Genomic DNA, 25,502 nt, shown 5'->3' on the forward strand with positions numbered 1-25,502 from the left:
AATCCTTGGTGCAAAGGGATTGGGAGTCCTTATGCAGGACTCCCTCAAGGTTAACTTGAAGTTTGAGTCAGTAGCAAGGGAGGGAAATGCATTCATTTTGAGAGGACTAGAATATCAAAACAAGAATATAATGCTGAGGCTTTATAAGTCATTGGTGAGACCTCACTTGAGAGTATTGTGAGCAGTTTTGGGCCCCTGAGCTAAGAAAGGATGTGCTTACATTGGAGAGAGTTCAAAGAAGGTTTATAAAAATGATTTTAGTAATGAAGAATTTATCATGTGAGGAGCGTTTGATGGCTCTGGGCCTGTATTCACTGGAATTTAGAGCAATGAGGCAGATCTCAGTGAAACATATCGACTGTTGAATGGCCAAGATAGGGTGGATGTAGAGAGCATGTTTTTGTAGTGGGGGAGTGTTTAAGTCCAAAGAACACAGCCTCAGAATAGAGGGATGTCCATTTCGAATGGAGATGAGGAGGAATTTCTTCAGCCAGAGGGGGGCAGATCTAGAATTTTTTTGCCACAGGCAGCTGTGGAGGCCAGGTCATTGGGTGTTTTTAAGATGGAGGTTGATAGTTTCTTGATAAGTCAGGGTGTGAAAGATTACTGGGAGAAGGCAGGAGGATGGGGTTAGGAGGGAAATAGCCTTGATCAAATGGTGGAGCAAACTTCATGGACTGAATTACCTAATTCTGCTCCTATGTCTTCTCTTATGTTATTATGGTCTTATGATCCTTTCTGCAGTCCTCGCGATCCTCGCAATCCTTTGTAGCGACTTGCGGTCCAATGACTTGCAATTGTTGTATCAGACAATGATGCAGCCGGCCAGAATCAAATTCAGGTTTAATATCACTAGCATACATTGAGAAATTTGTTAACTTTGCGGCAGCTGTACAATGCAATACGTAATAATAGAAAAAATGTGAATTACGAAGTATATGTGTGTGTGTATGTATACACATATATATATAAAATATTGAAATTAAATAAGTAGTGCAAAAATAAATATTAAAAAGTAGTGAGGTAGCATTCATGGGTTCAATGATCATTCAGAAATCGTATGGTAGAGGGGAAGATGCTGTTTCTGAATCTTTGAGTGCATGCCTCCTTCCTGACGGTAACAGTGGCTCTTTGAGGATACTACAGAGGCTAGTGCCCATGATGGAGCTGACTAATCTTACAATTCTCTGCAGCTTACTTTGATCTTGTGCAGTAGACCCCCCCACCCCAATACCAGAATATGATGCAGCCATGGTACATCTGCAGAAATTTGTGAGTGTTTTGGTAACATACAAAATCTCCTCAAACTCCTAATAAAATATAGCCGCTGTCTTGCTGCCTTTATAGCTACGTGAATATGTTGGGTCCAGGTTAGGTCTTAGGAGATATTGCCACCCAAGAACTTAGAATTGCTCACTCTTTCCACTTCTGATCCCTCTGAGGACTGGTGTAAGTTCCCTTGTCTTATCTTTTCTGAGTCCACAATCAGTTCTTTGGTCCTACTGATATTGAGTACAAGGAGTACAGGAGGAATGGAAACATGCTAGCCCTTATTGACATCAATGGATCTGGGGTTAAGGGGGTGAACAGCTTTAAGTTCCTCAGCATAAACATTACCGAGGATCTCACATGGTCTGTACATACCAGCTGTGTGGTAAAAAAGGCACAACACCTCTTTCACCTCAGACAGTTGAAGAAGTTCGGTATGGGCCGCCAAATCCTAAGAACTTTCTAGATTATGAAGACATGCAATCCTCTTTTATTGTCATTTAGTAATGCATGCATTAAGAAGTGATACTATGTTTCCTCCGGTGTGATATCACAAAACGCAGGACAGACCAAGACTGAGAAACCACATAATTATAACATACAGTTACAACAGTGCAACAATACCATAACTTGACGAAGAAGTCCATGAGCACAGTAAAAGTTCAAAGTCTCTCAAATGTCCCACATCTCACGCAGACGGGAGAAGGAAGAAAAACTCTCCCTGCCATACCCGACCACAGTCCGACTCTGAGTCATCCGAAAACTTTGAGCTCTGATCAGCTCTCCGACACGGAGTACTGTGCGCCATCTCTATCCGAACGATTCGACCTCCATCTCAGTCGCCAACAGCAGGCAAAGCCGGGGATTTTGAAGCCTTCCCTCAGAAAGATTCCTGATCACGCAGTAACGACAGCAGCGAACGAGCGTTTCAGAAATTTTTCCAGATGTTCCTCTGTGCTTTCACGTCCATCTCCATCAAATCAGAATTGTCCATGGCCCCTATTTAACAGATACGACATCATTTTTCACTGGAGAGCTGCGCATGTGTGGCGCACTGCTTCTCTCTCCTCTACAGGGGCACGATTGAGAGCATCCTGACTGGCTGCATCACTGCCTGGTATGGGAACTGCACTTCTCTCAATCGCAAGACTCTACAGAGAGTGGTGTGAACAGCCCAGCGCATCTGTAGATGTGAACTCCCCACTATTCAGGACATTTACAAAGACAGGTGTGTAAAAAGGGCCTGGAGGATCATTGGGGACCTAAGTCACCCCAACCATAAACTGTTCCAGCTGCTACCATTCGGGAAACGGTATTGCAGCATAAAAGCCAGGACCAACAGGCTCCGGGACAGCTTCATCCACCAGGCCATCAGACTGCTTAGGCAACTATATTTCTATGTTATATTGATTGTTCTGTTGTGCATACTATTTATTATAAATTACTATAAATTGCACTTTGCACATTTAGATGGAGATGTAATGTAAAGATTTTTACTCCTCATGTATGTGAAGGATGTAAGAAATAAAGTCAATTCAATTCAAGGTTGTTGCTGCAACATCACTCAACTAGCTGGTATATCTCACTCCTGTTCACCCTCTTGAGATTCTGCTAACAAAGCTTTTATCATCAGCAAATTTATGGATGGAATTTGAGCTGTGCCTAGCATCAGAGTCGTGGGTGTAGAGAGAGCAGAGCAGCAGGCTAAGTACACATCCCTGAGATGCACCAGTATTGATCAGCGAGGTTGAGATGTTATTACCAATCCATACAGATTGTGATTTTTCGGTTAGGAGGTCGAGAATCCAGTTGCAGAGGGAGATACAGAGGCCCAGGTTCTGGAGTTTTTTGATCAGAGCTATAGGAATGATGGTGTTAAAATCTGAGCTGTAGTCAATAAGCAGCATCCTGACATAAGTATTTATATTTTATTGTCCAGTGATCCAAGGCTGCGTGGAGACCTAATGAGATCATGTCTGCCATAGACCTAATGTGGCAATAGCCAAACTCTGTCCAGGTCCTTGTTGAGGCAGGAATTGATTCTAGCCATGACCAATCTCTCAAAGCACTTCATCGCCGTAGATGTAAGTGCTATTGGATGATAGTCATTAAGGCACCTCACCCTGCTCTTCCTGTGCAATAGTATGATTACTGGCCTTTTGAAGCAGGTCAGAACTTTTGAATGGTTAAAAATCTGACATTGTGTACAGGATACTCTTGATAGTTCTCCTGTAAAGATTGGTTAGAATGGGAGGCCGGGAGTCTTGCTACAATCTACATTCCTTGGAGTTGAAAAGAATGAGGAGAATAACCACTTAACCTGAGATTCTAAGCGGGCTTCTAAGGGCAGATGTTTTCACCCATGGGAAATCTTCAACAAAGGGACAGAGTTAGAAGATAAGGGGTCAACTGTTTAAAACAGAGATGCATAGGAATTCATTGTCACAGATCATGGCCCATCTCGGGACTTCTCTTCCCCAGAGGGTTATGAAGGTCAAGTTATTGGGAGTTTTTACAGAAGAGGTCGAAAGATCGGGGCTGTCGGGAACTGGCACAGAAAAAAGAGTCTGGGGCCGATCACTGTGATCATATTGGATGGCAAGAAAAGCAGAATATTAAAGTCCATAAAACAGGAACTACATTAGGCCATTTGGGCCATTGAGTCTGCTCTGCCATTCCGTCATTGTTCCTGCCTTTTCCCATCTTCTCCCTGTGACCTTTGACACCCTTATTAATCAAGAATCCTTCAACCTATGTTTTAAATTTACCCAATGCAATGAATTTCACAGATTCAACACCCTCTGGCTAACAAAATTCCCTCATCATCCGCCGACAGATACCAAACCGCGAAGCATGCAGGGGTGCAGCGGTAGCCGGGAGGGACAGAGCACATCTTTATGAAAAAAGCCGAAGTAAACATGCTAATTAATTAGGTGCCAGCCAGCACGTAATTGTCGGCCCAGATCAGTGCTGATTTCCGATTGCATCGTTGCTGATCTGGGCTGACAATTAGCATGTTTATTTCGGCTTTATTCTTAAAGATGTGCTGTGTGTCTCCCGGCTATTGCTGCATTCTCCGCGAATCGCGGGGTGGTGGGACACTGGGATGTCATCTCGTCGTCTGTTTCCATTAGAGCAGGCAGCTCATCTTCTCCTATGACTGCCTGCCTCGATGTCGAAGGTCGAGGTTCGTTGTCTGCTGTAGCTGATGTGGTAGGCTTGCTTGACTGCTGAGCCTCACACATTTTTCTCATACAGTTCTTTGTAAGGACTCAAACCATCCTGCAAATATCCCCTAGACCTACGTACCCTTTCAAAATTAAAGTCGTACTTTATCATTGCAGCGAAAATCTCATGCAGTTGCTTCACGTTCAGTTCCTGGACGACTTCACTTTCGGTCCGTTCGCTACTGCATTCGGTTTCGATTGTTATCCTTTCCTCTTGCAATTGCATCAGCTCTTCATCTATCAGTTCTTGGTCATGGGATGCCAAAACCTCTTCAACATCATCTTCGTCAGCTTCCACAAGCCAAACTCACGTTTTCCTTACTTCGTTCACCACGATCGAAATGCTTAATTATGTCTAGTTTTAAGCTAAGTGTAACAGCCTTATGAGCTCTTTTAGGTTTTTCCAATACCTTAGAACTCATCTTGCAAACGGCTGCTCACAGGCACGTGTTAAAGCAATGCCGTTCCGAATCCGGGGGAGAGTGGCTGCTCGGGGCGTGCGCTGCCTTTTATCGTGCGCTGATTTTTTCGCGAGCTGATCTTTTTCGTAACAGCGAAAACACCTTCTGTTAGCGAAAACAGGGTACTAATGTAGGTCTTTCGTAACAGTGAGGTTTTGTAAAGCAAACGTTCGAAAAGCCGGGGACACCTGTATTTGCAAGATGCACTAAGCAGTCTGTCAAAGGCTTCAACGTCACCTCTCACTCGAAGTAGATGGGCAGGAACTGCATGGGAGGATCACCATTTGCAGATTGTCCCTCAAAATGTGCATCATCCTGACTGTGGAGCTATGTGACTATGTCCCTTCGTGGCAACGCTGGGCGCTCCTTCAATGGGAGAGCTTATCTAGGAAATTTAGGTCTCTGTAACATCAACCTTGTCAGCAATGACTAAATATTATGTGACTTAACAATACTTTCTGTCACTGAAATACTTACAAAAATCATATCCATCTTTTTCTCAGAAGTGCTATAGTTAGAGAGGTGGTGGTGGGCACTGTACTTGTAAAGAAGCAAAGCACTGAACAGAGTAGAAATGCTGCCATTGCAGATTCCTGTGTTCTTATTTTCTGCTCCATTTAATGTCTTTATTGTATTTTGATGGCTTTATGCCAAAGTTACCATGGTTGTTTCTATGGTAACAGACTCGAGAACCAAGTCAGAGTGTTTCAAGGGTGAAGAAATCTGCATGGTTTCTTTGGGGGGTGATGAATTGGAAAGGTGTGATGAAGGAGGCCTTCATTTCTATTCCCTGTCCCCTGTTAGAACACAACACAGAACGGTACTCAAATGTTTGATGAAGCAGCTAGTTTGAACTGAGTTATTGGAGGAGGTTCAACCTATAATCTAAAGAATGAAGAGGGTGGATAGGGAGAAGCCTGTGTGGAACAAGTGGGGATTTTATGGTTTTGCTGTATGTTGGTAGAACTTAAAGCAGCAGCAGTAACCTACACGTAGAATTTTGGCCTGAGCTCATCTTTTAGAGTCATAAAACAATATAGTAAAAATACAGTCCATTCAGCCTAACCAGTCTAAGCTGACCGTGGTGCCCACCCAGCTAGTCCCTGTTTTCTGCATTTAGCTCATATCCCTCTAAGCCCTGGGCCTTCATGTACCTGTCAAGTGCTTCTCAAATGATACTATTGTACCTGCCTCAAGCATTTCAACTGGCAGCTTGTTTCATAACTCTTCTGAAAGTACAAGAAGATAATTGAACATTCATCAAAATGAAATTGAGAGCATCTTTAAAAGAAAATAAAGGCCTGCTAAGTCCTGGCCTGAAACATCGATTTTTTTTTTTCCCCTGCTCCATAGATGCTACCTGACCTGCTGTGTTCCTCCAGCATTTTTTGCGTGTTGCTCAGATGTTTAAAACGTTTTTTTAAGCATGTTTATATGTTCTTAAAATTTTCTTTCAGGTGAATGTTTATGTATTGGGAAAGACCTTTCTTCTACTGGCCAGAGAGCTCTGCATCAATGCTCCAGCAATAGGTTTGTAAGCCATGATTCTTTTCACTAATGTATGAGTGCACTGCTGATTTGTTTTTAAGCTAAGTATGTTAGCAAAGGTGACTTGCTTTATACACGTATGGAGGACTGAACCTGTGTGCTGTGTCTGAGAAAACCAGATGGGGAAAGGGCTGTTCTCTCTATGCTGAGACAGTGTAAGCTGAAATTGAATCAAATGCAGGAATTAAAAAACTGTCTGCTGCTTCCCGAGAAATCCTTTTAACAGAACTGTGACAATGTACCAAGCAGCTAGCCCACTGTAAGGTAAGCTTGTGGTGTGCTAGAAGAACATAAAACACTACAGCATAATACAGGCCCTTTGGCCCACAATATTGTGCCGACCTTTTGGACTATTCTGAAACCAATCTAGCTCTTCCTCCCTACATAGCCCTCTATTTTTCTATCATCCCCAGGCCTATCGAAGTGTCTGTTAAATGTCCCTAAGATATCTACCTCTACCACCACTGTAGCACTCACCACTCTCTGTGTATATGTTTAAAAAAAACTACTTCTGACATCCCCCCTATGCTTTCCTCCAGCCACCTTTAAATTATGCTCTTTTGTATTAGCTGTTTCCACTCTGGGAAAAACTCTATGGTTGTCCACTCTATTTGTACTGTTATCATCCTGTATACTTCTATAAAGTCACCTCTCTTCCTCGTCCTCTCCAAAGAGAAAAGCACTAGCTGACTCAATTCTGTTGTGATATGCTGTCTAATCAAGGAGGCATCCTGGTAAATCTCTTCTGCACCCTCTCTCTAAAGAGTGTGAGGGAAATAGATGAGAGGAAGGGTCAGTTATCTTCGCCTTGGAGGACCTGAGAAGATGGAACTATATGCAAGTAAAGGTCAATAGTCTGGTGAAGATTCTTGGTTGAATGTAAAACCAAAGTCCTAATTGCGTGAGAAACAAATACTGTAATTTGAAACTAAACACCGGTTCGGCTGCAGTTGGAGTATAGTGTACAGTTTTGGTCACCACACAGAAAGAAGGACTTGATTATGCAAGAGAGGGTGCAGAAAAAAAATTCACAAGGATGTTGCTAACATTGGAGGCTTGAGTTATGAGGAAAGGCTGGATCTTTATTCCCTGGAGTGTAGCTGCCTGAGTGGTGACTCCAGTACTATGGGTATACTTCCTTTTTCTGGGTATCAGTTACCTATAGCTCTGTTGTATCGCCATCCACCTGGTCTATACATTTCTTTCTCCATTTCCTTTCTCTGTCTGCCCCTCTACCCAGTGTGCAGTATCATTCTTGCTTGTGCTTCTGTCATCCATCAACCTTGCCAGGAGCATTACATGTTTTGTTTGTAGTTTGTACCTGGAAGATGTTGAAGGAGGAGGGCTAAGCTGAATACTCACTGTTGAAAGTGATTTGTCTCTCTTTCTTGCTGTCTGGATTCTGACAATTGAATTAATGCTGTCTGCAGTATCAGATCCTAATGTCACCACCCACCAAGCTGTGTAAATTCTCAGGCATACATGTCCACCTTTGGACCTCACCATCCTTCTCAGTTTGATGCTACCTTGGTTGGGCTGTGATTCCACAGTACACATCTTTTGCAGTAGCATAATCTGCTCCTTGGTTAACATTATGTGGAAGATCCTGTTTGGTTCCTTCTTTTTAGAAACAAAGATTAGCTATTTTTTGTCACATTTCATTGACACTCAGAGTGAAACGCGCTGTTTCCGCCAATGGCCAGCACAGTCCAAGGATGTGCTGGGGACAGCCAGCAAGTGTCGCCATGCTTCTTGCACCAACCTAGCATGATGACAACTTACTAACCCTGACCATATCTGTACACCTTTCGAATGCAGGAGGAAAGCAGAGCACCCAGGGGGAATGTCATTGGGAGAATGTGCAAACTCCTTACAGACAGCACCGGGAATTGAACCCCGATTGGTGATAGCTAGTGCTGCAAGCAGTAGGTTAACCATTTCCTTTCTCCCCTCCTGATTCACCAAGGGACTGCTGAGAGCCAGTGCTATCTCAGTTGCTGTTCAACTGAAGTTAAGTAACAGCAGAGATTAGGAATTTGTGCACATCCTTTGGCTTGCCTGCTGAATATGAGACTAATCCACTCAAGTCCCACTAGGGCAGCATGTAACCTAGCGATTAGTGCAATGCTTCACAGCTCCAGTGATCGGGGTTCAATCCCCGCCATTGTCTGTCAGAAGTTTGTACGTTCTCCCTGTGACTGTGTGGACTTCCTCAGCTCCCGTTTTCTCCCACTTTGCAAAGACGTAAGAATTAGTAGGTTAATTGGTCACATGGGTGTGATTAGGTGGCACGGGCTCTTTGGTCCGGAAGGCCCTGTTGCTGTGCTGTATTTCTAAATTAAAAGTTAAACGTGTGTCACGTGTGTTGGCTGGTTTATGTATCTGCTAAATACTAAAAAGGTGTTGATCACCACATGGCTCTTTAATGGAGAATGTGTAGACGGTGCACTCTATCATTAAACGTGTAAATGGTTAGATCAGCATTATTTATCACATCTACATTGAAACATACAGTGAAATGTGCCATTGGTATCATTGACCAACATAGTCAAGGATGTGCTGGGGGCAGCCCGTAAATATCGCCATGCTTCTGGCACCAACATGGTATGGCCACAATTTACTAATCCTAACCTGTGCGTCTTTGAAATGTCGGAGGAATCCCAGGTGGCATGGGAAGAACACTTAAAGGCTGTGGCGTGAACTGTAACACGATCAGTGATTGTTCGTGCTATAAATCAATTGTACTAATTGCTACCCTACTGCGCTGTGTGTGGTTCTCACTACCTCAGTGTTTAAATGGTCCACTCTCCAGGAGTGCAAGACATAAACTAAACCTGATACCATCTCAGTGTGCTTAATGTTGAAAAATCTCATGTGTTGAAGCTTGGAGACTAATGATAAAATAAGTCAAAGTCAACATGGTTTCTGTAAAGGGAAATCTGCCTGACAAATCTGTTAGAGTTCTTTGAGGAAGTAACAAGCAGGGTGGAAAAAGGAGAGAGTGGATGTCATTTATTTGGATTTTCAGAAGCTGTTTGATAAGGTGTCACACATGAGGCTGCTTAACAAGATAAAATCCAATGGCATTACAGTAAAGGTACTGGCAGGGATAGCAGAATGGCTGACAGGCAGGAGGCAGTGAGTGGGAATAAAAGGGGCCTTTTCTGTTTGGCTGCTGATGACTAGTGGTGTTCCTCAAGGATCAGTATTGGGACCACTGGTTTTCACATTGTTTGTCAGTGATTTAAATAATGGAATTGATGGCCTTGTGGCAAAGTTGTGGATGATATGAAGATAGGTGGAGCGGTAGGTAGTGCTGAGGAAGCAATGCGATTTCAGCAGGTCTTGGACAAATTGGAAGAATGGGTAAAAAAGAAGTGGCAGACGGTATACAGTGTTAGGAAATATATGATAATGCATTTTGGTAAAAGGAACAATAGTGTGGACTATTATCTAAATAGGGAGAAGGTTCAAACATCAGAGATGCAGAGAGACTTAGGAGTCCTCATGCAAGATTCCCAGAAGGTTAATTTACAAGTCGAGTCTGTGGTAAAGAAGGCAAATGCAATGTTGGCATTTATTTCAAGGAGAATAGAATATAAAAGCAAGGAGATAATGCTGAGGCTTTATAAGACACTAGTCAGGCCGCACTTGGGAGTATTGTCAATAGTTTTGGGTCCCATATCTCAGAAAGGATGTGTTGTCATTGGAAAGAGTCCAGAGGAGGTTCACGAGGATGATTCCGAGAACGAAGGGTTTAGTACATAAGGAGGCTTTGGCGGCTTTGGCAGCTTTGGGCCTGTACTCACTGGAATTTAGAAGAATGTGGGAGGATCTCATTGAAAACTGCCGAATGTTGAAGGACTAGATAGGGGTGGATGTGAAGAGGATAATTCCGATGTTGGGGGTAATCCAGAACTAGAGGGCATGGCCTCAAAATTAAGGGGCGACCCTTTAGAACAGAGGTAAGGAGGAATTTGCTTAGCCAGAACGTAGTAATTTTGTGGAATGCTTTCACAGGCTGCGGTGGAGGCCATGTCTGTGTGTTTATTTAAGGCAAAAGTTGATTGTTTCCTGATTGGTCAGGGCATCAAAGGATATGGTGACAAGATATGTTGAATGGGATCCGGTATCAGCTATGCCGGAATGGCGGAGCAGACTCGAATGGCTGGATGGCCTAATTCTGCTCCTGTGTCTTAATGGTCTTATGGTCTAAGGAATCCCAGTAATACAGTGTGCAGTTTATATGATCAAACATGGGCAGATGTGACTGACTTCGATGGGATTCTCAGGAGGCATGGATGAGTTGGGCTGAAAGGACCTGTTTGTCTGCTTTGTGACTATAACTCTGTAAAGGAATTCCGTAGTTTTGGGTTGATGGTGTATTTTTCCCAGGTAGAAATATAAAATACGAAAGTGCACTGGTGTAAGGTGAGGGGTAAAGGTTTAAAGAGGTTTACGAAGCAATTTTTTTCAACATATAGAACATACAAATATTTTACATCTACTGGTTCCTCTTTATCAACCCTGGCTGTTACTCCTTTAAAAACTGTAATTCATCAGGAGACATAAGAAACTGCAGATGCTGGAATCTGGAGTAACAAATATCTGCTGGAGGAAGTCAGCAGGTTGAGCAGCAACTTAGGGCAGGCAGAAAGGAATTGTTGATGTTTCAGATCATATCCCTCTCAGTTGGTGCTGGGTTTCGATCTGAAATGTTGACAATTTCCTTTCTCCCTCAGATGCTGCTCTACCCACTGAGTTCTTCCATCGGATTGTGTTTTGCCCTGAACCATCAGGCATTATTTACCCCTTGTGAAGCCATGCTGACTCAGCCTTGCTAGACTGCAACTTTTCAAGTATTGCATTACTTGTTTCATAATGGGTTCTAACATAGTTCAGATAAAATACATTATGCAAATCAACCTGTAATTACCTGCAGTCCTGGTGAAGTCTTGGGCTGAAACAATGCCTGTTCACTCCCCTCCATAGATGCTGCCTGACTTGTTGATTTCCTCCAGCATTTTGTACTTGTTGCTGTAATTACCTGCTTTTTGCTTCCTCCCCTTCAAGTATTGGCAATTTTCCAAGCCTCTAGTCTATGGAGTTTTTGGGGAATTACAATCACAATATTTTTAGCCCTCTTTTAGGATCTTGGAATGCAAGCCATCAGGCTGTGAAGACTCATCACTCTTTAACACACACAAAATGCTGGAAGAACTCAACGGGGCAGGTAGTATCTATAGAAAGGAATAAACTGTTGACGTTTTGTCTGAGACCCTTCATCAGAACTGGAAAGGAAGAGGGGAGTAGCCAGAATAAGAAGGTGCGGGAGGAGAAGGAGTACAAGCTAGAAGCTGATAGGTGAAGCCAGGTGGGGAGTGAAGTGAGAAGCTGGGATATGATAGGTGGAAAAGGTAAATGGCTGAAGAAGAATGAATCTGATTGGACAGGCAAATGGACCAAGGGAGAAAGGGAAGGAGCAGAGCACCAGAGGGATATGATAGACAGTTGAGAGGAGGTAAGAGGGGAGCCAGAGTGAGGAAAGAAAGAAGAGGGAAGGGGAGGGGGGAAATGACCATAGATTAGAGAAATCGATGTTCGTGCTTTCAGGTTGGAGGCTACCCAATTCGAATATGAGGCATTACTTCTCCAACCTGATAGTAGGCTCATCGTGGCAGGAGAGGGGCCATGGACCTGCATGTTGGAATGGGAATAGGGATTTGAATTAAAATGCTTGGACACCAGGAAATCATGGTTGTGTCAGATGGAACAGAAGTGCTTGACAATGCAGCCTTCAATCAACGTTGGGTCTCATCAATGTAGAGAAGGTCACATCGGGAGCACTGGATACAGTAAGCAACCTCAACAGTGTTGCCTCACCTGGAAGGATTGTTGGTGGCCTGAGGGATAGGTGAATGGGCAGGTATAGCAAATCTTCCACTTGCAGGGATAAGTGCCCGGAAGAAGATTAGTGGGGTGGGAAAAATGGACAAAGAATCATAGGTGAGAGTGGTCCCTGCAGAAAGCAGATTGAGGGGGGTGGGAGGAAGTAAAGGTGTCCTTGGTGATCAGGTCTCATTGAAGGTGCTGCAAGTTTCACAGGGTGAAGCTCCAGAGATGGGAGACAGATAGAGAAGGGGGAGAGATGTGTCAGAAATGGACCAAGTTAATTTAAGGGCAAGGTGGAAGTTGGAGGCAAAGTTGACGAAATTGACGAGCTCAGCATGGGTGCATGAATCAGCACCAATACAATCAGTAGTGTAGCACAGGAATACTTGGGAAGCATTATCAGAAAGGGCTGTTCTGTTTCACATAACCAACAAAAAGGTAGGCATAGCTGGCGCCTATGACTACAACTTGGGTTTGGAGTAAGTGGGAATAGCTGAAAGAGAAATAAATTGTTGAGCGTGAGGACCAGTTAAACCAAATGGAGGATGGTTGTGGTGGAGGGAAACTGTTAGATTGGCTCTCAAGAAAGAAGACAGCTTTAAAGCCTTCTTGATGAGAGATAAAAGTATATAGGGACTGGATATCCTTGGTGAAAATGATAGTTTTCCTAATATTAATTCACTCATAATCCTATTTAAAGATTAGCTTTATTTGTCACATGTACATTGAAACATACAGTTTTTGCATCAACGACTAACATGATCCGAGATGTGCTGGGGACAGCCTGCCATGCAACTAGCACCAGTGTAGCATGCCCACAACTCATTAACCCTAACAAAATATCTTAGGAATGTGGGAGGAAACGCACAAAGTCAGGCATATAAGCTTCTCACAGACAGCAGCAGGAATTGAACCTCAATCTTACAGCTTATGTTACACTACCTGCTACTGTTCTGTGCCCTCTCCCCTGTATTTTTTTTCCAAATGGGATATCTAAGGCTCAAAGGACATGAGCTGCTTCGTCCCGGTCCCCCCTGTATACTTGTTTCCTCAGCACTAACGTGCACCCTGTCACTATCCAGAATATTTTGTAAGCTTATTAGACCCCAGGTTGACCTTCGGGCTTTGCAAATCTGATAATCAAATTTTTTGGTGTTACTCCAGAATACTTGCTGGTCCAGGCCAACAGAGTTGACACATCTGCTGCTGTTATACACAGGGGATGACACTGTGCTTTGATGAAGCACTCCAGAAAATGAGGATGTGAGAATCTTTAGTTCAACATGGGGAAAGAGAGAGAAGGGATTATGAAGCAATTTAGTGTTATAAAGGTTGTCTACTCTTCTTTCAAGTATGTGGACCAGCCTTAATTGCATTATATAGTAATATAAAACTGTACAGCACAGCCCTGGGCAATAATGTTGTGCCAGCCCTTTAACCTACTCCAAGATCAATCTAATTCAGGGATTCCCAACCACTTTTTATGCCTTGGACCCTAGGTTCAGTACCACTGAGCTAACCCTTCCCTCCCACATAGTCCTCCATTTTTCTTTCATCAGTGTATTGAAGAGCTCTTAAATGTTCCTCACATATCTGCAACACTTCCATCAAGTCACTTATCATTTTCTTTTGCTCCAAGTGGAATATTCCAAATGTAATCTAACCAGGGTTTTATAAAGCTGTAACGTTACCTCGCAGCCTTTGAACTCAGTCCCCCAACTAATATAGGCCAACACACTATATGCATTCTCAACAACCCAATTGACTTGCGCAGCATCTTTGAGGGATCTATGGGCATGGATTTCTAGATCCCTCTGTTCTTTCACACTGTTGAGAATCCTGCCCTTAACCCTGTATTCTGCCTTCAAGTTCAACCTTCCTAAGTGAATCACTTCACTTTTCCAGCCTGAACCCCATCTGCCACTTTTCAGCCCAGTTCTGCATCCTGTTGGAGTCCCACTGTAACCTACAACCTTTTACACTATTCACAGCACCACCATGCTTTGTCATCTGCAAACCTACTAACCCAGCCTTCCACTTCCTCATCCAAATCATTCATGAAAAAAAAATCACAAAGAGCAAGGGTCCTAGAACAGGTCACTGTTAGTCACCCACCTTGCAGCAAAACACACTCCATCTATAACCACCATGGGAAATATAACCACCATTCTTCCATGGGAAAGCCAAGTCTGAATTCACAAACCAAGTTTCCCTGGATCCTATTGCTCCTGACTTTCTGAATGAGCCTAACTTGGGGAACCTTATCAAATGCATTACCTAGGAAACTACAGTTGGTGGATGGTACAGAATTGGTGGTAGACAGAGAAATAGAATTTAAGATTGTGCTCTATTACTCTGATATGCACAGGGTTAAACAAGAGAATGCACATTAAGGAATGAGGGTAGCAGTATTCAAATTGAACAAGGTAGAATGTGGGGCTCCTCAAGAAACGGTACTAGAAAAATGTACGTATATTAATAACCTAGGTGGGCAGTGAGTAATTTAGTCTAAAATTTTAAGGTTATACTGAACTAGGGCCATTGAGGAAGGAACCCTTAACCTCAAAACCTTTCCCAGAGAAAAGAAAGTGAATGGATAATAGAGGTAGTAACATTACAAGGATGTCCCTTTAGAACAGAAATTTTTTTTAGCCAGAGGGTGGTGAATCTGTGGAATTCATTGCCACAGATGGCTCTGGAGGTCAAGTGATTGGTACATTTAAAGCAGAGGTTGATAGGTTTTTGATTAGTAAGGACATCAAAGGGTAGACAGAAGGTAGAAGAATAGGGTTGAGAGGTTAAATAAATCCACCATGATGGAATAGTGGAACAGATTTGATGGACCAAGTGGCCTAATTCTGTTCCTCTGTCTTATTACAATGAGTCTATTCAAGGGAGAAGAAAAAAAGCCCCTTTAGAAAATATGGGTGAATAAGCAGCAATTGATTTGCCATATTTAGCACCCAGTTGCTCCTACCATCCTAAGCAGCAATAAAGGACAACTTCAGGCTAATGAATAATCATGTAAAAATCTTTATACTGTACAAGTTCATCAGCTGTAAGTACACAGGTATTGAAATGTCATTCATCAGTCATTCACCATTTTAAACAGCACTTCTGTACAAAAGACAGCACAAAAATGAGTGCAACACTGAACAACTGGCCCTTGCAGCTTCAGTGTGTCCAATAATACTCTCTAGCCATTATAAATAAATAAAATTAATTTACAATCAAACATTCCTTCAATTTAAGATAGTTTGAGTTGACAGTTGATCCCAGAGGACCACTGAATACAGTCTGATAATGTCAGTAGAAGCAGCAAGAGGTCAAATTCTTGCTATACTCCCTTGGTTAGCAGCAGTTGAAGGCAGAATGTCCTCTCATTTTGTGATTTCCACGGCAAGACGCCCTGACTCAGGCATAGAAAATGAGTTCGGGAATTTGGCCGCCTTGTACGCCTGTGCCGTTCGTGCTGTCAGACGAACACTGGAACTGAAACGTCACTTTGCCGCACTGCACCTCCGTCATCCCCTCCTGCCCGAAGTAGCTCAGCTCATTGCCATCCAGGATGGCACTGGCAGTATAGAAGGTGTCCTGCTCCACCTGCACAGGGTGCTCGAACCACACTGAAAACGTGATGCTGGAACCGTCTGAAATAAATTTGGTGAAGTTCTGAGCCAGGACCACCCCCTGTCGCTTCAGCTCGATCTTGACGCTATACTCCGCCTTGCCACAGCTCGAGCCGTATAGACCCAGGCCGGCGATGAAGACACGCTTGTCCACTGCAAACTGAATACTGTCGCAGCGGCCCCGGTACCGCCACTGGTTGCTGCGGTAGGCGGAGGACTGGAACCGGTGACAGCGCTGGGGGGCCAGCCCCTTCCTCTGTGCGGTGGAGAACTCCAGCTGGGGCTTGTTGACGGCCGTGTACCACAGGAAGATGTCGTGTGTCTGCTCCAGGGTGAGCAGATCGCACTGCGCGGCCCCATTGGCGAACTCCTCCAGCGACATTGTGGGGATGCGTACGATGTAGAGGGCTTTTCCCAGCACACTCCTCTTGTTCCGGGCGCTTGGCGGCAAGCCCTGCCTCTTGCACTCTGCCTCGGCCCAATTGACGATGGCTTCAAACACCACCACCTCCTTAGCATTCAGTGTCTCTCGGGACAGGATGATCTCTAGCGTTTGCAGGTCAATCTCGCAGAAGCCCTCTGACCTCAGGGCCAGCTCCGCCTGGGCGTCTATCACTTCCCAGCATCGCTGGGTCAACTCGGGTTCCTCAAACAGCCTGCTCTGCGACAACAGGACACAGGCGTTCTTGGCCTCCAGGCTAGTCTCCAGGAAGTTGACGCAGGCCTTTGCTAGGTAAGGGACGATGTACTTCTTGGCAGCGTACAGGGTAGCCAGCACCGTATCTGCCTCCAAGTCAATCTCATCACTATACAAATACCTGTGGACAGGACCAGATACAAAGTGTAACAATTATCAACAAAACTTCTTTCACATGTTAAAGCTAATAAACCTCCACATTACAAATCATCTTAAAGATTTCAAAATGTAAAGATTAGCTTTATTTGTCACATTCACATTGAAACACACAGTGAAACATCGCCTGCATTAATGACCAACACAGACAGAGGATGTGTTGGAGGCAGTCAGAATATGTCGCTATGCTTCCATCGTAGCATTACTTACTAACCCGAACCGAATGTCTCTGGAATGTGGAGGAAACGGGCGCCCAGGGGAAACCCACGTAGTTAGAGGGAGAACGTACAAACTCCACATGGACAGTGATGGGAATTGAAACCTGACAGCATTGTGCTAACCACTACACTACTGTGCCATCCATCGTTAAATATTCTTGTCCCACCTGCAGAGACCCCACATACACAAAAAATTCTTAAGCTCACTTGATGGAAGTTTATAAAAGTTATGAGAGGCAGAGTCAGAATCTTTCTTTCCAGGGTGGGAATTTCAGAGACTAAAGGGTACAACTTCAAGATGATTGTGAGTGAAGTTTACCAGACCCAACATTCTATCTATTTATTTATTTTTCACCAGAGTGGTGGATGTATAGGGATGGTGGTGAAAGCAGATATAATAATGATGTCTGAGAGGCTTTTAGACAAATTTATGAACATGTACAATGTCGTACCAACCTTTTAAACTACTCTTAAGATCAGTCTTGCCCTTCCCTCCCATTTTCATTCATCTGAGCCTATCTAAGAGTCTCTTAAATGTCTCTAATGTATCTGCTTCTACCACCACCTCTGGCAGCACATTCCATGCACTCACCACTCTCTCTGTAAAAAAAAAAGTAAAATGTATTAACTATTTCTGGCCTGGAGGAAAAAATCTCTGGCTGTCTACTCCATCTATGCCTCTTATCATCTTACACATCTATCAAGTCTCCTTCTCATCCTCCTTGGTTACAAAGAGAAAAGCTCAACCTTTCCTCATTCGACATAATACACACAGCATCCTGCTCTATCTCCTCTTCAGGCAAAGAATGGATGGATATGGATCATGTGCAGGCAGACGAGGATCAGAATCAAGGTATTATCTCTAAATGCCATGAAATTTGTTGTTTTGCAGCAGCAATACAGTGCAAAGTGACTAAATTACAAAAAGTACAAAAATAATGAAGATGGGATTAGTTTCATTTGGCACCAAGATCAGCATACACATGGTGGGCCGAAGGGCTTGTTCCTACACTCTACCGTTCTCCTTGTTGACTGTTCACCAGGAAGTTTGTCTAAAAGATTGATTACTGCCTCAAAATGGAGTGTAAATATTCCGCCCGCGGCGTTACACCTCTCTTTCTCTCCCCCCCCCCACCACACACACACACACACACAGTCAACCTACGCAAATCTCCTTACTTTAGCAGAATAAGGAAAGCCGCGGGCTCCACGTCCGGAATTTGAATGTCAGATTGATTCTCAGCTAGTTCTCCATAAAACATAGCGTAGAAGACCGAACTGCCCACCGCCAAGATGTACTGGAAGACAAACAGCACAAGTTGAAAACAAAAGATCACAGGGCGGCACACGGATTATTAGCCCTTCCCAATACAGAACTTTACATGCATAGAACAGAACTCCCTAATTTAAAATGACTGTGAATGTAGTTTCCAAGAGGCGCTGCCGGTTTCAACCAAAGTCAGTTATTGTGAGAGTAAAAAAATTGAATCCACGCCCCCTTTTACTCTCCTCTTAATGTCTTTTATTAACGTTGCTAAATGAGCAGAAGTGTTTTTATTTGAGCGGGAGCCCGTGTTTACGCACGCACACACACCTTGTGAGCTGGCACTCTCTGTGATGCTCCCGGCGGCCCCACGATGAAATGCACATCAGCCATCAGTTCGTTGTTGTACATCATGGCATTCCTGTGGCGAGTAAAGTGCAAAACAGGTTGTAAAAACAAAAAAACTTTAGCGGATGGTTCGATTTAGCAGGGAGGGCGGGGTGATTGCTGGTGGAAGAGGCGCTCACCTTTCCCGCAGGGTAGGGTAAAAGGACTGCCAGTTGGTGTTGTGGATGTGATTGTTGTTCAGTGGCTTCTGTTGACCCTGTCGAAGCAGTAGGCTCCTCTTGGAAGCGTTCACCGCGCTGTTGCCGCTGTGCTCGCTGTTCTGGCTGTTACTGTGTTTCGACGGGTACAGTTCCGCAGCCATCTTCTTGCTCAGAGAAATAGTTACAATCTCATAGCAAGCTGGCAGCCTGCCGCTATCTTTTCTCACACTCTTGGACTTCTTCAGCGTTTCTACAGAAAGGGAGAAATGAGTCGTTAAACCAGACCGTCTCCCTTAATTCATACCCGCAAAAAATATATAATAAATGGGGAGGGAAACTTTGTTTATTTACTAACCCTGAATATATTTCACCAACAACATAAAGATCCTGGACTGCTTTAGTTTAATTTTCCACCAGTGGATGCGAGCCAGATTTGCAGTTAAAAGTTTATTTCACTCTCTCGGAGCAGATATAACGATTTCTTTAAAAAAAATCCGTCCTTCGCGTCCTCCGATTTTAATCCCAAAGAAAAAAATACAGCCCAGTAAATATCCAGGCGAGCTACTACTGCTGCGTACGTTTATAAAACGTTTCGTTTTTAAAAATCGTCAGATTTGTCTTTGTAAGATTTTGGTCACTTCTTGGGGCAGAAGTTGAAGGCATCTACATCTTAGACTAAGTAGGTTCTTGCTTTGCTGGGTCCAACTCTCAGCGAACGGCAAACAAACAGAAGGTATTTTGTTTAATCCCGATGCTTGCTGCAGTCTACAAACTATCCGATTTTGCTGGCTTCCCCCTTTTACTAACAGCAGGTGTTCACGTGATGCCGACCCAACCTAACCCAAACACCAAGCTCCAATAATCGAGGAGGAGGAAAGGCAGAGAGAAACGAGGGGGCGGTAATGAAATCTGAACCAGCTCAGATTGAGCGAGATATTAAAATACAAGCAAAGAAGGGGACGGACCAGAGAGACATTTGCATGTCAATCCAATCAACCCACCCACATGCACTCGCGCACGCGCGCACACAATTACAGAGTGATCCGATACATCAATATTTATAGATTAATTCCACCGGTTGTGTTAATTCAGTCTGGTTAAAACAGAATTTTTAAAAAAAAGTTGGTTTAGCAATCGAAACCTCACAAGTTCGGTCGATTAATCAGTTTTTAAACAAAGTAGAGAGAAAACAAAAAAAAACAAATCCGACCGCCCCCAAGGATTTAACCTGCATTTCGCCTGGTTAATAATAAATTCAACCTTTTTTAAAGCAAAAAAAAGCGAATTACTAACAGCAAGAGGAGGGACGGATTGCGGTGTACAGAACCCGCTCCGCCGTTCTCAGAGGCCACTGTTGCGCTGACTCCGTGAATCAGAACGCCATTTATTTGTCGATCCGCCGACCTAAGCTATTTCTCCGGCCGCTTCCGTACCTGGGCTGCCTTTAACTGAGCTCGGCAAGGCGAGAACAGACGGCCAAACTTTGGGTCCCGCGAAGCTCCCAGGAGCAGGAAACCATGATCAAGCTCGATCCTCCCACCCCTCTTCAAAACCAAGCGATTCAGGAATTGGAAATGACACAAGAGGAGGTGGTGGGGGGTTGGGCTTACAGTGTGTGTTATTTTCCCGAACGATTCCTGCCTGCAACGGCAGAGGGACCCCGAGATACCGAATAAACATCCGTGCCTTTGGCGGACGTGCGATTTAAGGGGCAATCTGTTATATTACATAGTGTTTCAGCTTTGTTGATCAAACACTGGGCAGCTTGATAAGGATTTATGTCAAGCAGCACCACAAAACGACCCAATGATGGTGACACCAGAAGCACAGAATATACTTGGGATGGTTCTGACAGTGCGCTGGAGGACTGGAGCGTAAAGAGAACGAGGGAGATTTGATAGAGATATACACAATTATGAGGGATATAGATAGGTTAAATGTAAGCAGGCTTTTTCCACTGAGAGCAACAGACACAAAATGCTGGAGGAACTCAGCAGGCCAGGCAGCATCCATGGAAAATAGTAAGCAGTCGATGTTTTGGGCTGAGACCCTTCTTGAGGATTTTTTTTCTCTTTTCCACAGATGCTTATGACGAAAATCTCCAGCATCTGCAGATTTTCTCGTGTGTTTTCCCACTGAGATTGAGTGAACTAGAACTAGAAGTCATGGGTTAAGGTTGAAAGGTGAAATGTTTAAGGGGATCAAGAGGGGGAGATTTTCACTCCGAGGGTGGTGCGAATGAGCTGCCTGCGGAAGTGGTAGATGAGGATTCAATTTCAATGTTGAAGAGAAATTTGGATAAGTACATAGGTGGGAGGGGTATAGAGGGCTATGGTCTGGGTGCTGGTGGGTGGGACTAGGCAAAAAGCAGTTTGACATTGACTAGATGGGCTGAAGGGCCTGTTTCTGTGCTATAGTGCTCTGTGACTGACTGGGTTTGCTGGTGATGAGATATACATGAGGAATAAACCTCCCTGGTCTACCTGTAGTTGGTGCATCTGCCTCTGATTGCACCGTCCTTGTGGAGACAAGTCCCATCTTCACATGATGGCCGTCTTCTGATGTGTGTGTCACTGCAAGTGTGGGAAATGGGATGGGCTCTGGTATGATGTGGCAGCTCAAAACTGAGCCCTGGGGACCCACAGAGAAGTCCATCACATCAGTATGTAACCTCATGGCCTGTCACATCCTCATCCTACCACTGTTGTCAAAGAATTTAGGTTTAGATGTATTTATCACATGTTGTTGGATATGAGCAGTATGACCAAAGAAAAAAAATGTGTGGAGTTGCTTGGCATTTTAGTGCAAAAGTGTTTACTAGGTGCCTCAAAAATCAAACTTACAAATTTTAGGTAAAAAGAAAGCTGCCAACATTTACAAAAAGATATCTACTAGAAAACACAATAATAGCTCCTTACTATTTTTACCCAGTGTGAACTCCTGGCAGCCCTCATCTCTTGCTCACTCTTAAGTTTTAAGAATAAAATGGATAGATACATGGATGGGAGAGGTCTGGAGAGTTATGGACTGGGTGCAGGTCAATGGGACTAGCGGAATAAAGTTTCGGCGCAGACTAGAAGGGCCGAATGGCCTGTTTTCTGTGCTGCAGTGGTCTATGGTTCTATGGTTCCTACCAAGAGTGATGATCCCTATTTATTCAGCACTAGGACATACCATCTTTAATTACCAACATGAATTAGAATATGATGCACCCCACAATGTAGTTACAATCATATTACACAATAAACAGAAGTATCTATCTTAAATACAATCTATAGCAGAATGACAAGGCAATGTTTGGGTGTGTATACGTGCATGTGTGTAAGGAGTACATTTTCCGAGTGCTCTCCATCACACGTGCATCAAAGCATACAGTGAAATGCGTCATTTATGTTAATAACCAACACAACCTAAACCTGTGCTGGGGCTGTCTGCAAGTGTTGCCACATATTCTGGCAGCAACATAGCATGCCCATAATGTTCAGCAGAACAACACAAACGGCAACAAAACAACAACAGCAAAACAAGCTCCTTTCACACCTTCCTTCCCACGCACAGACAGGCTGGCTCCAGAGTCCTTGGCCCTGAACTCTCAGACACGTAGAGATCGAACCTCCAACTACCAGACCCACTGGCGCAGTGGCATTGACCATTGAACCTTAATTTCCAGACTCGCCAACTTTGGTCTAATATCGAAGGGCTTCGTCCTTCAGTATCAACACCAGGACTCACAGCTAACAGTACTGAGAACTGCAGACTTGCACAGTCTCTGACCCCAGGATCTTGGGGGCGGGGGGCGCAGGGTTGCCTTGGCCTAAACTTGCAGGCATTGGGCCTCCAACTCCTGGACATGCAGATCCAGGGACTTAGAGCACCTTAAGGAGTGCAGAAAGACATGATAGAAGCATGAGGGCTGCGTAAGAAAGGACGAGGTACAATGCTAGTGAAGCTGCTAGATGGTGTACATGCTCAATAGCAAAAATAACATGCTGGGGATCGTGATCTCGTGCAGTGGGTCAGATCGAATCTCCACAGTTCTATCACATCTGGTGATGAATGGCAGTGGACATTTAATGGAAGGAGAAGATTAAAGAGATTTGCTTTATTTGTCACATGTACAGTGAAATGCAATGTCCAACACAACCAAGGAAATGCTGGGGGCAGCTAGCAAATGTTGCTAATATAGAATGCCCTCAACTTACTAACCCTAACCCATGTGTCATTGAAATGTGGGAGGAAACTGGAGCACCCGAAGGAAACCCATGTGTTAATAGGAAGAGTCCGAATCAGAATCTAGTGCTCTAATAGAGTTATGCTAACTGCTATGCTGCTATGCCAAGGCTCCTAAGAACATCCCTGCCCTCTGTCATTCTTACCTTAGACATCACTGGAGGAGTTGATCTGCAGCTCTTTCATCAATGGGCTTCCCTTCTATCACAAGAACAGCAGTCAAAGTTCTAGCTGATATTGTCATAATATTGCATTCCATTTGCGACTCCCAAACCAGTAGATCCCGGCCACCATGAAGGGCAAGGGCAGTAAGGGGGATTGTGTTGGGCAAGAAGGGTTTGTTTCTGTGCTTTATCTCTAAATAAAATAAAACTCTGGATGGCCAGAAAGAAGTAAGATAACTAACATCATAACCCACTGAGTTCCTCCTGTGTTTTTTTTGCTTCAGGCATGTTATTGTCATATTTAACAGCAGGTTCCAGAAACACACACTTATTTTTCAAGCTCTCCTTGGGTGGACAAACTCAAAGTTCAAAGTAAAATTTATTGTCAGAGTACATACATGTCACTACATACAACCCTGCGACTCTTTTTCCTGAGAATCAAAAGAACAATAACTGGAAACAGGATCTATGAACAACAAGCTGTGCAAATGCAAATATAAATAATTAGTAATAAATAATGAGAACCTGAAATAACAAGATAAAGAGTCCTTATAGTGAGATCCTTGGTTGTGGGAACATCAGAAATAGAATGAGTGTAATTACCTTCTTTCGTTCAAGACCCTGATGGTTGAGGGGTAGTAACTGTTCTTGAATCAGGTGGTGCGAATCCTGAAGTTCTTGTACCTTCTACCTGATGGCAGGACCAAATGAAGCTCGTGGCCTGGGTGTTTAGGATCTTTGATGATAAAAGCTGTTTTTCTACGACAACATTTTATATATATGTTCTCAATGGTTGAGAGGGTTTTACCCATGATGTATTGGGCCAAATCCACTACCTTTTGTTGGATTTTCTGTTCAGTGCAGCCAGTCAATGCGCTTTCCACCACCATCTATAGAAGTTTGTTAAGGTTTTTGGTGACATGCCAAATCTCCACAGACTCCTAAGGAAGTAGAGGCACTGTTTCCTTGCAATTACATTTATATGAAGGGTCTAGGACAGGTCCTCTGAGATAGTGAAAGATTCAAGGATGTGCTAAAAACCTTCTTGATAAATTAATTTCCTGACTGACTTCTGGGAATTCCTAGCTCATGACCACTTAAGGTGGAGAAGGAACATTTAGTTCTTAAGAATCATTAGTTCACATTTCAGGCATGCAAAAGCCTACTGTAAACAGCAGATTAAACACTCCCTCTCTGAACACCTACTTGCTCATCCTGTCTGAGACATTATGTAAATTGGTAAATTGGTTTATTGTTGTCACATACTGAGATACAGAGGAAATCTTCTCGCATACTGTTTATACAGATCATTGAGGTCATACAAGGGAGTGCAGAATAAACTGTTACAGTTACAGAGAAAGTACAGTGCAGGCAGTCAAGGTGCAAGGTCATAACAAGGTAGATTGTGAGGTCAAGAGTCAACCTTGTACTAGGAGACTATTCAATAGTCTTATAATAGCTGGGTAGAAGCTGTCTTTGAGCCTGGGGCTACATGCTTTCAGACATTTAATTTAAATAAAATAATTAAATCCTTAGGGAGAGAAAAGATTAAATATGAAGGTAAGCTAGCCAATAATATGAAGGAGGATACCATAAGTGTTTTCAGACACCTAAAGAGTAAAAGAAAGGTGAGAGTGGATATTGAACTGCTGGAAAATGATGCTGTAGAGGTGGTAATGGGGAACAAAGAAATGGCAGATGAACATAAGAAGTATTTTGTATCAGTCCTCACTGTGGAAGACACCAGCAATGTGCCAGATAGTCAAGAATGTCAAGGAGCAGGAGTGAGTGTAGCTGCTGTTACTAAGGGGAAGATGCTTAGAAAGCTGAAAGGTCTGAAGGTAGATAAATCATGTGGACCAGATGGATTACACCACAGGGCTCTGAAAGAGGTAGCTGAAGAGGTTGTGGAGCCATTAGTCATTAGGTCTTTCAAGAATCACTAGATTCTGGAATGGTTCCAGAGGAAAACAGCAAATGTCACTCCGTTATTTAAGAACGGAGGGAGGCAAAAGAAAGGAAATTACAGGCCAATGAGCCTGACTTTAGTGATTGAGAAGGTGTTGGAGCCCATTAATAAGGATGTACTTGGAGTCACATGATAAAATAGGCCAAAGTCAGCGTGGTTCCAAAGAGAAATCTTGCCTGACAAATCTGCTGGAATCCTTTGAGGAAATAACAGACAAATGAGAGTCAGTG

At 43.6% G+C, this 25,502-nt stretch overlaps 2 protein-coding genes across 6 annotated transcripts in view; one reads left to right on the plus strand and one right to left on the minus strand.

Moving 5' to 3' along the window:
• Positions 1 to 25,502, plus strand: part of brf1b (BRF1 general transcription factor IIIB subunit b) — a 460,829-nt gene that overhangs the window by 218,176 nt on the left and 217,151 nt on the right. For all 3 annotated transcript variants that reach the window (XR_011887761.1, XM_072272380.1, XM_072272371.1), the window contains exon 5: positions 6,415 to 6,487. Coding sequence is in view for 2 of the 3 variants with exons in the window: in XM_072272380.1 (XP_072128481.1) it covers positions 6,415 to 6,487 (73 nt within the window). In the remaining variant the exon portion in view is untranslated. The remainder of the gene's footprint in view (positions 1 to 6,414; positions 6,488 to 25,502) is intronic.
• Positions 15,413 to 20,424, minus strand: LOC140205120 (BTB/POZ domain-containing protein 6-like). 3 transcript variants are annotated; one of them, XM_072272353.1, is made up of 5 exons: positions 20,343 to 20,424; positions 18,889 to 19,159; positions 18,692 to 18,782; positions 18,277 to 18,395; positions 15,413 to 16,844 (listed from the first exon to the last, which is right to left on the minus strand). In XM_072272353.1, the coding sequence occupies exons 2-5, from the start codon at positions 19,068 to 19,070 to the stop codon at positions 15,812 to 15,814; spliced, it is 1,425 nt and encodes a 474-aa protein (XP_072128454.1). In that variant the 5' UTR covers positions 19,071 to 19,159; positions 20,343 to 20,424; the 3' UTR covers positions 15,413 to 15,811. The 3 variants fall into 3 exon arrangements, with proteins under 3 accessions (XP_072128454.1, XP_072128444.1, XP_072128435.1); XM_072272343.1 differs by lacking the exon at positions 20,343 to 20,424 and adding an exon at positions 20,203 to 20,325; XM_072272334.1 differs by lacking the exon at positions 20,343 to 20,424 and adding an exon at positions 19,265 to 20,027.

This window comes from Mobula birostris, chromosome 1, assembly GCF_030028105.1.
Source record: "Mobula birostris isolate sMobBir1 chromosome 1, sMobBir1.hap1, whole genome shotgun sequence".
Taxonomy (NCBI): domain Eukaryota; kingdom Metazoa; phylum Chordata; class Chondrichthyes; order Myliobatiformes; family Myliobatidae; genus Mobula; species Mobula birostris.

What these genes read in the sequence shown, in the direction of transcription:
- LOC140205120 (XM_072272334.1), bottom strand. Translation starts at nt 19,289, where the DNA reads ATGTTGTTGGTGAAATATATTCAGG. An exon ending in GTTGGTGAAATATATTCAGG is followed by an intron (nt 19,160 to 19,264) that starts GTTAGTAAATAA and finishes CCCTTTCTGTAG; the next exon opens with AAACGCTGAAGAAGTCCAAG. An exon ending in AGAGAGTGCCAGCTCACAAG is followed by an intron (nt 18,396 to 18,691) that starts GTGTGTGTGCGT and finishes TTTGTCTTCCAG; the next exon opens with TACATCTTGGCGGTGGGCAG.